Raw genomic sequence first — 13,164 nt, 5'->3', positions numbered from 1 at the left:
TAAGGTGCAACCACAATAATATATTTAAAATATTTTAATCATGCTTCCTTAAGAAACATCTATTAATATTCTACAAACTAACATTTAACCATCAGCCATAGTCTCAGAAGAAGTTACCACTTATTCCAATAACCCATATCTGTATTAAACCATTCTACAAATACTCAGAGGGTGTTTGACAGTTCAGTGCAACCCCTAAGGGCTAGGTTGAAGGAGAAGATGATAAAAACCCTGATTACACTTGGTCTGAGGCATCTCCAGGGTGCAGATCTACACTGAGGATGTAGCTGTGACCCTCTCCCAGGGTTACAACAGGAGAGAAGCAGGAGTAAGGCATAGATTCTCAACCAGAGTCACAGGAAGCCTGAAGGGACAGAAACTACAATTTTTGCAATATTGTTTGGAAGATTTAAAGAAACCTGTACTTAACTCTGGTGGGAACTTTCTTGGACCAGGAGGCAAACTGTGACAGCAAAGATTCTCTGCAGGGCTCGGTGGATTCCTGTTTGCAGACACAGAGGGATTTCTTCCTTAAGCTGATCAGGGCATTGTGAGTAACTAATTTTGATTATGGAAATGAAAAGAGTGCCAGGGCAGGTCGAAGACGATACTGTGTAAAGCAAAAGAAGTAGCTGCTGCTGAGGGAAGAGAAGATTTTGATTAAGAACTTTGATTTCTGTTTTTGTTATTGCTACTTCCTGTTTCACTATATTTTATTCCGAGGCTACCGCAGTAAACGATGTTTATGTTGGAGCACAAATACTGAGTGGACAATGCTTTATTTCTTGTGAGTGTCCCTGGCCCAGCACTGGTCCTGCAGGTTATTGATATTTGTGGGAGGAGGAATAGCCTAGTGGTTAGAGCAGTTGGCTATAATGCAGGAGACCAGGGTTTGAGTCCTGCTGTTGCTCCTTGTGACCTTGGGCAAGTCACTTTACCCTCCATTGCCTCAGGTACAAAACTTAGATTAAATGGATGTGATATCTCTGATTGAATGTTGGTATATAAAAATAATAAATAAATATTATTGGACTTGATGTATTACAGTGAGGTTGATCATATATACAGAGATCCAGTGTATAAGAATTACCCCAGGGCCATCCCATTATTCAAGACACAGGGAAAGAAGCAAATAGAGATGTGGAAGTTGGGGGCTAAAGAATGGGAAAGCATGCTGTAGTGGTTACCCCACAGTCGAGGTATTCCATGTCCACATTACTACCGGGGAGGGGGGGGCGCAAATATGGAAAAAAACATCATCTCCATTGGCATAGATAAAGACTTCAGCTTTTGTTTAATCACCTCTTCCATTTATATTATTTAATATATAAGATAACAAACAGTGAAAGGATATTTGACGCATAGACATGACACATATTAATTTTGAAAATTGGGTTCAATCTGCCCTGACCAAATCCCAGTTGAATTTAATGGAATTTAAGTCATATGAATAAAAATACATTCATTTTGTAATGAAGTCAACTAAAGGCAGGTTGGCCCTGCTTTATCCTGTGGCATGGGAGATCCTGCTTTGAATGTTACCCCTACCACTTATCCTTCAGGGCCACCGCAGAAGGCAATGCACTCAGGCCCTGGGAGGGAGGAAAGACTGTTGCTGTTATTGGGGTGGCCCCTTCAGCCCCCCAGCCGGCCAGTGTTTCAAACAGCCAGTTGAGTAGACGTTTTAGGGAGAAGGGTTAAAGAGAAAAAGTGAAAAGGAGCAGAGAGAAAAAAAATACACTTTTTTTCATTTATTGGTTGGGTGCTATACAGGAAGACGGCAGTGTATTCTAAATCCATGACAGTATTTTACACAAAAATGACTAGGTAATGCTGGTGGGTGCCTTACTTAGTTGGTTTAGGGCTTACTCACCATGCACTGCATAGCCCAATCATTATCGGTGGATCAGACATTTACTTACTGTGCTTCTCCTATATCTCCTCTGATTTGCTTTTCTTTTTTTTTATCTGCCCTAGGCTAGAACCTGCTGCAAAAGCTTTTTATTAACATTGCACTTTCCAAACCTGAAGACATTTGGATACAGTACCTGTGTTTTATTGAATTTCCTAGATCTCTGCGGGGAATCTGAGGGGACCAGCGAGGTACCGACAGTGTGTCTGGAAGGCAACAAAAAAAATGAAAGCAAAATTAAAAAGAAGGTGGAGGTGATGGGAGAACTCTGTTAATCTCGTTTTCAGCCATAAAACAAACAAATGAAAAATAAATATCAATTCATAAACCAAAAAGCAATGAAAAGCTGCCATAAGTAATACAGAGTTTTCCCAAGATATTTTCATTTAGTACTGACCTGATGAAGGAGTTAGTCCAATAAAAAAAGATATTACCTACAACTTGTTTGTTCACCCTTATTTACATATTCAAGTAAAATAACAATGCAATCGGAATAATTCACTCATCTGGCCTGGCCTGGCAATGCGCGCAAGCCCCGGGTCGCCGTATATCCCAGGGCTTTGAAAAGAAGGGGGAAGGGGTGGGGGCATGGGCAGGGCATCGGTCCGGGGGCGGTCCGGGGTCGGGACCGAGGCCTCTGGCACAGCGGCCTTGCCAGAGGATTGCACGCCGGCAGTCAGCCGGCACGCACAAGTTACACCTGCCAGAGGGTTGCAAGCACAAATCTACGCCCACGCGTACATCTTAAAATCTGGCCCAATGAGTTTAAGGTTATTTCTTGGAGGAGATTACATAGTGGCAAATACATCCTCTTTAGAAAGGAGTCACATATACTCAACCATCAGCTATTTCCCTCCTTTTCAATGGATTTCTGACTTACTCTGTTCCATCCCTCTCTCACGTCATTCAAGGTGGAAGCAGAGGTAAACCTAGAGTCTGTGGATCATTTCCAGGAACTGCTTAAGTTTAAGTAGAGCAACAATCAATTCCATAGCACTACCCCATCACTCTCCATCTTATACTGTAGACAGATGACTTACGAGTCAGACAGCGCACTGCTCAACACGTCCCATTCTGGTTTGAAATGTTTAAGCCATTTACGCTCATAAAACTCATTTTTATGCACATGTATGACTTTTATAAAATTGCCCAGGATTCAGTGCAAGTAAAAGTATGCATGTAACCTGATTTGATACATACTTTTATGCGCATTGCAGAGAAATATTTCGGGGACTGAGTCAGTACTTATGCGCATAGTTTTATATTTTATAAAGTATGTGCCATAAGTTAACTTGCACAAGTTACACCAACAAGTATAACATTGTACAGGTGAGTTTGTGTGCGTACCAGGTCGCTTACATGGAAATTTTCAAAGCATACTTTGGGGTAATCCTCCCTGTAATAGTGCCTATCTGTAATAGGTGCTCTTCAAGGACAGCAGGATGTCAGTCCTCACACATGTAGGTGACATCTTCCAATGGAGCCTAGCATGGAGTTTATATGTCAAAATTTCTAGAACTTTGCCCTTTATGTGTGGGCTTGCTTAGTGAGGCACAGTCAAAGTTTCTAAGCATGCACATTCCAACATACAACATGTCCGTGAGAAAGTCCCTTCAATCTTGTACTTTAGTATATGTAACTGAGGCCAACTCCAAGCGGAGGCAGGCAGGTTTCGTGAGGACTGATATCCTGCTGTCCTCAGAGAACATCTGTTAAGAGTAAGCAAGTCTGCTTTTTCCTATGACAAGCAGGTTGGCCATCCTTACATGAGTGGAATCCCTAGCTACAGACTACCCCGAAAGAAAAAATAAGAGGAAACAACAACAGTGACAATGGTAACAACAGTATTTTTGTTGGCAACAAGCCTTTCTTTCTATTGTATCCTTATCCTATGAGGAGCAGCCTGTAACAAAACAGCAGGCCTTAGGAGGAAATGGAAGCTGGTTCTACACCTCAAATTCCATAGGACACACTGGCCAAACTTACTGTTGCATCAGCCAGCCCTGTCCACACAGTAATGAGATGTGAATGTGTGCATATCTCCTCCATGGGAGCTGATCATAGGTGAGCCATCAGTGCTGCCATGGTTCAGACAGAGTGAGCCTTGACATGGCCCACCAGATTCAGGCCCACCTGGGCATAACAAAAGGAAATGCAATCTGCTAGCCAACTGACTAAAGCCTGTTTGGCAACAGCAATCCCCAGTTTGTTAGTGTCAAAAGAAAAAAAAGCTGGGTGGACTTTCTTTGAGTTTTAGTCAACTCCAAGTAAAAATCAAGGCTCTCTTGTAGTCCAAACTGTGCAATGTTTGTTCCCCTTAATGGACATGTGGCCAGGGAAAAATGTTGGAAAGACCAGCTCCACCTTAGTGTAGAGAACCCTACGGTCATGCTACCAGTAAGTCCTGGGTGTTAAGTATCATCTAGCTAGTGTAGGAGGATTTAGAAGAGAAGATCCATTCAAATACAGCCCCTCATTCTGCAGGGTCTGGATTGGTCATCCATCTGATAATACTATATAGCAGTTTCCATGCTACAGCTTGGGTGGCAGTCATTTGAGTTTGGAAAAGAGTGCAGAGGTAAATAGGAGCTCAGCTTTTTGTTGTTTTGCAGGCCCAGTCAGAGGAGCCAAACAAACCCTATTTGTTGGTTCTGACCAGGGCCGGGAGGGGTCTTCCTTTCCAGTCCACTCACTGGATGGTCTGGATTTTCCTCTTTGGGTACATTTTTTGTAATTTAACATTTTAAGTGATAGAAGCCTTACTGGAGCCTGTTCAGCTCCTGGGATCAGGGAATGAGGAGCCCTGGGTCTGGGCCTGGGCAGGTTAGGGGAAGCCCTGCCCTCCATACCCTCAATGAGGTAGGGGGTATCAGTGATCTGCTGTAAGGGTGCACTCCGGTGTTATCTTCAGTTTTGGAAGATTTAATTTCAAAATCCAAGAGGAAGTTCTGACTGCCTTTCCTGCCTTTCTGGAGCACAGAGGGGCCAATGCAATAAATGTGCCCAGAAAACGGGCGCTCAGTGTTCAGCGCCCGTTTTCCTAACGCACGCCCAGACACCTCTCCTGGGCTCCTGATCCAATATTAAAATGAGGGGCTGCGCTAAAAAGGAGGGGCTAGGAACAAACGTGCGCCCCTAGCACCTCCTCAGAATCAGGCACACAGGAGAGGTGGCTGTCAAGCTGGTTGGGAAAACGGACGCTCAATCTATGAGCGTCCGTTTTCTCCTGCTATTGGCATATAAACTCACAAGATACACAGCCTGGACCATGTATCTTGTAGGTGTATTGGACATCCAATATTTTTTTTTCAAAGATTTTTTTTTAATAAATACTGCATTATTTGGTTCCCCCTACAGTAGTATGGCTATGATACTATTAGGAGGAATCTCAGAAAGTAGGATGTTTCTTTTTTTTTCATTGCACACTTGAGCGTGGCATACTTTTACGCCAGCCCTATGCTGGGTAAAATTTGCTGCACTGCAAGGGCGCATTGGCCACACAGAAAATGTATTGGATTGCAGGGGTTAGCTAATAGCCTCATCTACGTGGATTTCTATGTGATGAGTGCTATTAGCTATGTGGAGACTTGGACGCATTAATCCCTGTATTGGATTGGAGGTTATGGAAGTGCATCTAAAATGCACGTCCAATCGCACGTTAGGCCATGCGCAGCGGCTAGCACACAGTATTGTTGAATTGGTATTGAAAAGTGTCCTGCTTCAGGGGATCCCTCCCATCAGGGATCATCAAAGCTAAGAGAGAACAAGGACTGCATTAGAAACAGAGAACTATTGAAACAATTAACTGTGAGTAAAAGGCCAAGCCTTACATCTGTGTAGATACCCATCTGGCTACCTTTGAGGGTACAGTATATTCAATGGTACAGCCACACTACTGAATATAGTCAGTATCTTAAAGTTAGCCAACTAACTCTAACTGGCAAACTTTAGGACAGGTCTTTGCCTGACTCTAATTAGCTAGCTAAATTATCTGGCAAACTCTGAATAATGGAATTAGCTGGCTAACTTACTAGGAGTTGCATCAATCTGCAATAGGGCTCTAACGCACGTTAAATGTATACTGCGTGATATAGCCCTATCACAGCGATATCATGTGGTATACATGATATTTTGCATGGCCCTGCCCAAACTCCTTCCTATTACAATGAGCTGCTTTAAATGAGATTTGCATGCATGAATTTTGCAGATCCATGAAAAGCAGCTCATTAATAGGCAATTAGAAATTGGTCAGCCATGACAAATTAACAATTCCTCCTAATGTGGGTACCAAGGCTCCCACATTCGATTTAAAGGGCCATGCAATTAAAGAAAAATTTCCTGCACTAAGAACAAATTGAGTGGGACTCATAGCTGACTCCTGTTCAACCCAGGGCCACCACTGGAGGCAGCCCAACACTCAAAAGTGTTTAAAAAAGCAATAATATAGCTCACACGATGACTGCCCCCTCCCAACTCCCCAATCCTATCTTCAATAAATAAAATTTCCCCTCACCCCCCTTTCCATTGAAATAAGGGCTATTGTAGGTCCCGTCCCCCCCCCCCCCCCGCCCCTTCATCCCACCCCCATAATAGTCAAACAAAATTGTTGGACGTATAGTGACACCCCCACTATCTTCCCCTCTCCCATCTCTAAAAAAAATCATTGGTTTTCAGAGGGACCCTCTACTCCCCTGACCCCTTTCAACCTCAAATCTTAAAAACTGGAAGAGGATCCCGCAATTGGGCTGGGGTGTCCCTTAGTTCCGAGCCTGATTGGTGCCATTTTTCAAAATGGCGCCGACCTGACCTTGGTCCAGTCACATGACTGGACAAAATCCAGGGATCTGACCTCGGCAAAGTTGCAAAAGTCTGATCCCCAGACCTTACCACTTTCACCCTAACAAATTTTTCCAGATACGTGCCCAAATATTCATTTAGCTGGATAACGTCTGAGTTATCCAGCTAAATGCTTTTGAATATGGACCTCATAATTTACAAGTTATTATAAGAAAAAGGTAAACAAAGAAAACAGTTTACTCCCCAGTATACACAAGCCTTCAGTTAGGTAATCCAAGAAAGGAAAAGAAAAAAGAAAAAAAAAATGTAACAGAACAATTAAACATTGCAGTTACAAAATCAAAAAATAACCCCACGACCAGAATAGCGGAGGAAACCTCCACCTCAATTGATATTCCTAAAACTTGCGACAAATCCAAGCTGTCTAACAAAAGTGTGCCTTCTCAAGGACCATGAGCCACTCTTTTGCTTAGCCTGAAATAAACAGTAGATTTTTTTTTAAGTCGAGGGATATGTTTCTTGCTAGCTGAACAGCTCAGTTGGCATGATCTGGTTAACATCTTGGATCTAAAAAGGTATGTAACTTATAATAGGCTCTAGATAACAGCTGTAAGGGGTTTTGGCCTCTGTAATTCACTCCTTAATTTAGGCTTATTGTATGACAGCAGCATGTCAATACCCAAAATTACAACTGTGATCATTTGGTGGTAAGTAAAAAGAACCTTCAGATTTCACTTTGATAGCCACTATGTAATCTTTATTGCTATAATATTAGAGTTCAGTTTGAAGTTCTGAAAACAAATTGTGCTGTAGTGCAATGATCCCCAACTTGGTCCTCGAGGCCTGCTCAGTCAGTCAGGATTTTAGCATAGCTATAGTTTGTCTATTTAGTTTTTGGGGGGAGGAAGGGAAAGACTAAGGAGGCCGAGTCAGCACTAGTCCAGAAGGTTTGGTGGCACATTGCCCCCCCCCCCCCCCCCCGTCCCTCCTATAAACTATACCAATGATTTTAAGGGTATCTGGTGGGTATCAATATGACCATCCCACCCCTGTCCGCTGTCTGCCTGCTCTTTTACACTGTTTCAATTTTTAACTGTACACCTCTTTGCTCTCCTATGATTTCTACAAGTCCATTGACTACAATGTGTTACAGAAATAATTCTGTTTCAAATGAATGAATAGGATTTGTTCAATTAGGGGGGGCATTCTCAATTCATTTTGGGGCCCCACAAAAGAAAGAAATTGGCTCTTATTAATTTTGTTTCTCCAATTTGTTGTAAATTAATACGCATACCTAGTGAGGACTGCTGTCTTCAGAGAGCACCCGTTACAGGTAGCTTGCTGCCTGCACAGACCTCAGCATGCCCTTGGATTCTTGCTTTCTCTACCACGCTAGGGACCCATCTAAGCACTGCTGGGTACCAGAACGCAAGGGCTCAACCTGTGGGGGAGGCGGCTGGGATAGGTGAAGCTCCAGCTGTTCCACTACAGGGCATTTGCCTGCTGTCAGCATAGGTTTCTTGAGTTCACCTACAAGGCTGCGTCAACTACCCCACAGCATAAAGGGCTAACTCCCATGCTGATCTAAACAGCAGCTGGCTTAAAGAAAAGATCACAGCACCCCCTCCCCCACCCCCAAGCAGAAGAGAGTTCAGCACAAAGGGCTGTCCCAAAGTGTGATATATTTGCATATTGCTGGCACATGCCTTCCTGCCATGCCCCGTATACCAGCATAGGGTCTAGCTGGCATATGCCTATCTGTCATGGCCTATTACCAATATAGATGTCTTCCTGGCACACACCTACCTCCTATGACCCTTATACTATCGTCCTACCTGCTATTCTTGTCTGCCTATTACTATATATGAATGCAGGTGTTTTGGTGCTTCCATGTTGTTCGCTTTTCTTTGTTTCTTTCTTACTGAACCTTATTTCTTTGTTGTACTGGGGTGTTTGCTTTTCTCCAGAAAAAGAGATGAAAAAGTGGGCTATTGGACCAGCAAAGGTGTGGGAGTCACATCTAATGTTAGTCCAATAGGGGGCCTTCAGAGACAGGCTACCTTAACATTTCTTCTCTTGATATTTACCAGAGGATCTGCATTGTTTAGAGTCTCCATGGCTCTGTCACTATGTCCTCCAGTGCTGAATACCCAAACCACAAATTTAAATGCTGCTGTCCTTAACAGGAGTGTAGAGTCGGGAAGTGATCCGAGCCTGTGGAAAATGTAATCTAGACTTGCAATAAAGAAAAGCCTAACATGCTAATGAAGGGTGGGAATCAGTGAAGGGATGGCTGATCCAAGCCATCAATCCAGATTCACCTCCACTGAGGTCAGTTTGGATTGGTCATCAGTGCACTATAAAAGGCAGTGCAGTGTGGTGTTTGATTTGGCCTTCTTAGTTGAAGTTTTGGGAAGCTGGACAGGCTCCATGGCCTATACCAGAGGAAGCAGACTCTGCCCTTGCCAGTATCTCCACAGGTCTGGAAGGGATTGAAGGTGAAGAGAAGATTTGAGAGGTTTGCTTGTTTTTTGGAATTTTGATTTTTGAGATCCTGAGCCTGCCTGAGGAGGCTGTTACCCATGCCTTGGGAGGTAAGTAGGTGCTGTGACTCATTCAGTCCAGTTAAAGAAGGGACAGCAGTATCTAGACTGAGAAGAAGAAAAGAAAAGTTTTCTGTAGGGACTTTATTCTTGTTTTCGGGAGGAATTCTTTGGCCATCAATTCCTGTCCACATAGAGAACATCTTTTTTGGACTCTGCCACCTAAAGCCCCAATTTACCATCAGAGAAAGAGATAAGGAGATTTCAGCACAATTAGGAGTTCTATCACAAGAGTGTGTGGATTCCCTGGTATTTACCATCTAAAGGGTCACTAACTCGGCTAACTAAAAGGTAATTTGGACTGCTATTTTTGTATGGAGATTATTTGAAGAATTATTTTTGTGAATTGGACTTTAAAGTATTTTTGGTTACAATAAATTTTTGTTGAACACCCAACCAGCCATGTCCAGCATCTATGTCAGAGATGCCCTTAAACAAGGACATCCTCAGTGTCAGTACAGTGGAGTCACTCTGCTGCCAATGAGAGATTGAGATACTGTGTGTGGGTCCTCACCCACAAAAGCCTAGGGCCTCACAGTTTTATCCTCCTCCCTGCTGGAAGAACCCTGACATCTCAAGCCTTATTGTGACTGTACTGATATAAAATGGAGAAAAAAGGAGAAACAGGAATAAAATTGGTCACAGGACTGCTGTGCTCCCGTATTCCGAGAGGTTCTCAAAGAAGAGTTACGCTAAAAGATGCGACCAGGGACCAAGAAGATTTGGCAAAAAGATAGAGAAACAGTCCCAATTGCATTGGGCACCAATGGCCTGATTAAAAAGAACTTTCAAGCGCCTGATGCCCATATATATTACATTTTATGAATTCCAGAAGGAGACTCTTATTATAATGCAAAAATTAAGAAGCACATTAGCAGTAAACTTGAGAGATTGGGATTATGTCTAACATATCCTGGTTTACGAGTGAGGTTCATTCCTGTCAGGTTATGTGCAACAACTAATAGAAATGTTTTATTTATATTCCATCTTTCATGACACTTTAAATCAGATTACATTCAGGTACTGTAGATATTTCCCTATGCCTAGAGGGTTTACAATTTAAGGGGGCTCATTTATCATATATTTTTCCCATAGACACAGAATGCGAAAAAAAAGCTTTTAGCAAATAGGACTTTAAGTTTGTATCTAAGACAATAGAAAGCAAAGTGGCTTGTCTAAGGTCACAAGGAGTATCAACAGGATTTGAACGCTGGTTTTCTTGCTTGTAGCTTGCTGCTATAACCACTAGGCTACTCCTCAAATCAACTAAACAAGCTCAAGACATTACTCCTAGGAGAAACCAAAAAAAAAAAAATGGTTGTATTAGCAAAAGTTTGAAAGTTTTAAGCAGTAATTGAAACTTCTGAGCAGTAACACAAATCAACAAGACTGAAACTTCAGCCAATATAAAATTCACTTATCCTTTATAAACAATCATAATTCTGGAATATGGAAAAAATAAAACACTGCTAACAGATTCAGGCCAATGCAATCTTCTGTGACATCATGACTTCTCTCCCTCTTTCACTTATCTCTCACTCTCTGACACCTCATCATACTTTTTCACTTCTTGCTCCATTCGCCCTCCAGCACTGGAATTATTCTCCTCTCTCTAGCTACCCCCAATCTCACCCAAAGTATCATTCACCACAGTCTCCCATTCCAGCCACAGCAGCATCTTGCCTATGCAATTTTTCCACAATTGTTTACTTCTCATTGTGCTGAATTTGCTTGTGCAGCACTTTGCTTGAAACTGCTAACCTGCGATAATAATGTACAGCATGTTAACCTGCCACCCCCAACTCCCCTAGGCATCCACTGCCAGCATTTTTTCCACTCAAAACATTTTATAGCACTTGAAATCAGGGGAATGTTGAATCACTTTAGCCTAAACCTACAAAGTGATTTTTTAATTATTTTATTTTAATTATTCACAGTCATTATACTTTTTACAGAAGGGAGTAGTTTTCCATGCAGAAAAGCACAGGGCCAGCAGCATTACTATACAGACTTATTCCCTGAAATTTACCACTTCAGCGAGTTTGGCGAACACAGACCACATGCTGATGTTTAAAAAAGCTCTTCCAGTAACAGTTTAATAAGAGTTTTAAAAAGTCTGGCATCACTGAGCTCATCCAGGGATAGTAAAGCTATTACACACAATTTTGCTGGTTGGCTGTTCAAGTCCATAAGCTCGCTATTGAGATGTGACACCTTCCCCAGTCCCAGGGCTGCAGCAATTTTACTGGTGTCCTTGCAAAGTTGCCACAGACTTTTCTAAAGCTCCAGTTGTTAAGATCAACAAAGGGAGATGTGCAAGCAAAGTACATGTGCTCAACAGGAGATCTCTAGCTTAGGCTCAAGAGGACCAGTGTAATAAAACCTGTGCTAAAATCAAAGATAGATTTTAATGCGGGTATTATTTAACGCATGTGGTAAAACTTTGGGTCCCCATGGGATGCAGAAACGAATTACATGCAAATAGGCCAGGAGTAAAAAAAAAAAAAAAAAAGTTCACTAAACTAAAAGAAACATGCTTTTTTTTTGCCAATCCATAACAATAATAACAAAAAAACCCCATTTTTCCCACCTCCCAATTGGCCCATGGCCACTAATCCAGGTGGATGTTAGTGTGGCCAAGCCAGTAATTCCTCCCTCTTTGTCAGCTGTCAGTGAAAGGACCAATCCTCTTTCAGAAGGCTAGCCTTTCACTGATATCTAACAGTAGAGGGACCAATCAACTTTCAGAAGGGGAACAACCTATCCTTAGGAGGTAATGTCTTCTCTGGCCAGGGTTCCTGGGTCAGGGGGTGGTTTCCAGAAGTAGGAGTTAGTTCGGCAAAGTTAGGGGTGGAAAGGAACTAGACCCTGAACCCCTTTGTTTAAGGTGAGAGGGAGCATTTCTGCATTCTTGAGAGGCAGAAAATACCCAAATGGTCCATCCAGTCTGCCAGAGAACTATTATTTTATTTATTTTTATTCTGTTAAGGATAATACCTGCCACTCTGTGCAGGACTGTCCTAAAAAAAGGAAATTATAAGTAAGTAGTAATTTCTTATTTCTTAGCGTCCAGTCATATGAATCCAGAACAAATGGGATGTACCCAAACTACTCCTGAATAGGGCGGGAGGCTGCCCGCAGTCCAGTCAAAACCACACATGCAAAGACTGCATCTTCCCGGGCTTGCACATCTAACCGATAATACCTGGAAAGGTGTGTAAGGCAAATGTCGCTTGGCAAATGTCTACGGGAGACAACAATCTAACTTCTACCCATGACACTGCCTGACCTCAAATGAAATGGGCCCAAACCTGACTAGGTAATGGCTTCCCAGCATCCACGAATGCGGTCATGACTACCTCCTAAATCCAGCGAGCTATTGTAGCCCGTGAGACTGGCCCTCCCTGTCTAATACCACCATGGAGGACAAGCAGATGATCTGATCTATGCAAAGGCCCAGTGACCTCCAGATACCTGACCATATGCCACTTGACATCCAAGGGCCGCAACAGATGCATCTTTTCTATATCTCTTTCCCTGACCAGAGATGACAGGGAGACAGACTGGTTCAATTGAGACTCAGAGACCACTTTTGGTAAAAAGAGAAATGGTTCCTGGCAAGACAAGGCCCGCAGCTCGAAAACCCTATGCACAGAACAATTTGCCACAAGGAACACTGTTCTTAAGGTCAAAAACCACAAGAACAGAGTACATAGCAGACAAAATGTAGGGCCTATCAAAAAATCCAAAACCAACTTGAGACTCCATAGGGGAACCAGAAACGCAAAGGAGGATGAAGATGTTCCACTCCTTTCAGAAAATGGACCACATAAGAATGAGCCAACAAGGATC

General features: G+C 42.7%; 1 protein-coding gene across 1 annotated transcript in view; it reads right to left on the bottom strand.

The window, feature by feature from the left end:
- The window catches only part of KSR2 (kinase suppressor of ras 2), a 611,851-nt gene that overhangs the window by 344,403 nt on the left and 254,284 nt on the right, over window positions 1–13,164 (bottom strand). Inside the window, 1 exon segment of the mRNA XM_029571387.1 lies at window positions 2,049–2,118. Within this exon segment, the coding sequence (XP_029427247.1) occupies window positions 2,049–2,118 (70 nt within the window).

The sequence above is a fragment of the Rhinatrema bivittatum genome, chromosome 11 (assembly GCF_901001135.1).
Source record: "Rhinatrema bivittatum chromosome 11, aRhiBiv1.1, whole genome shotgun sequence".
Lineage (NCBI taxonomy): Eukaryota > Metazoa > Chordata > Amphibia > Gymnophiona > Rhinatrematidae > Rhinatrema > Rhinatrema bivittatum.
Note: the sequence above shows the minus strand (reverse complement) of the source record. Positions and strands in the feature narration are given on the sequence as shown.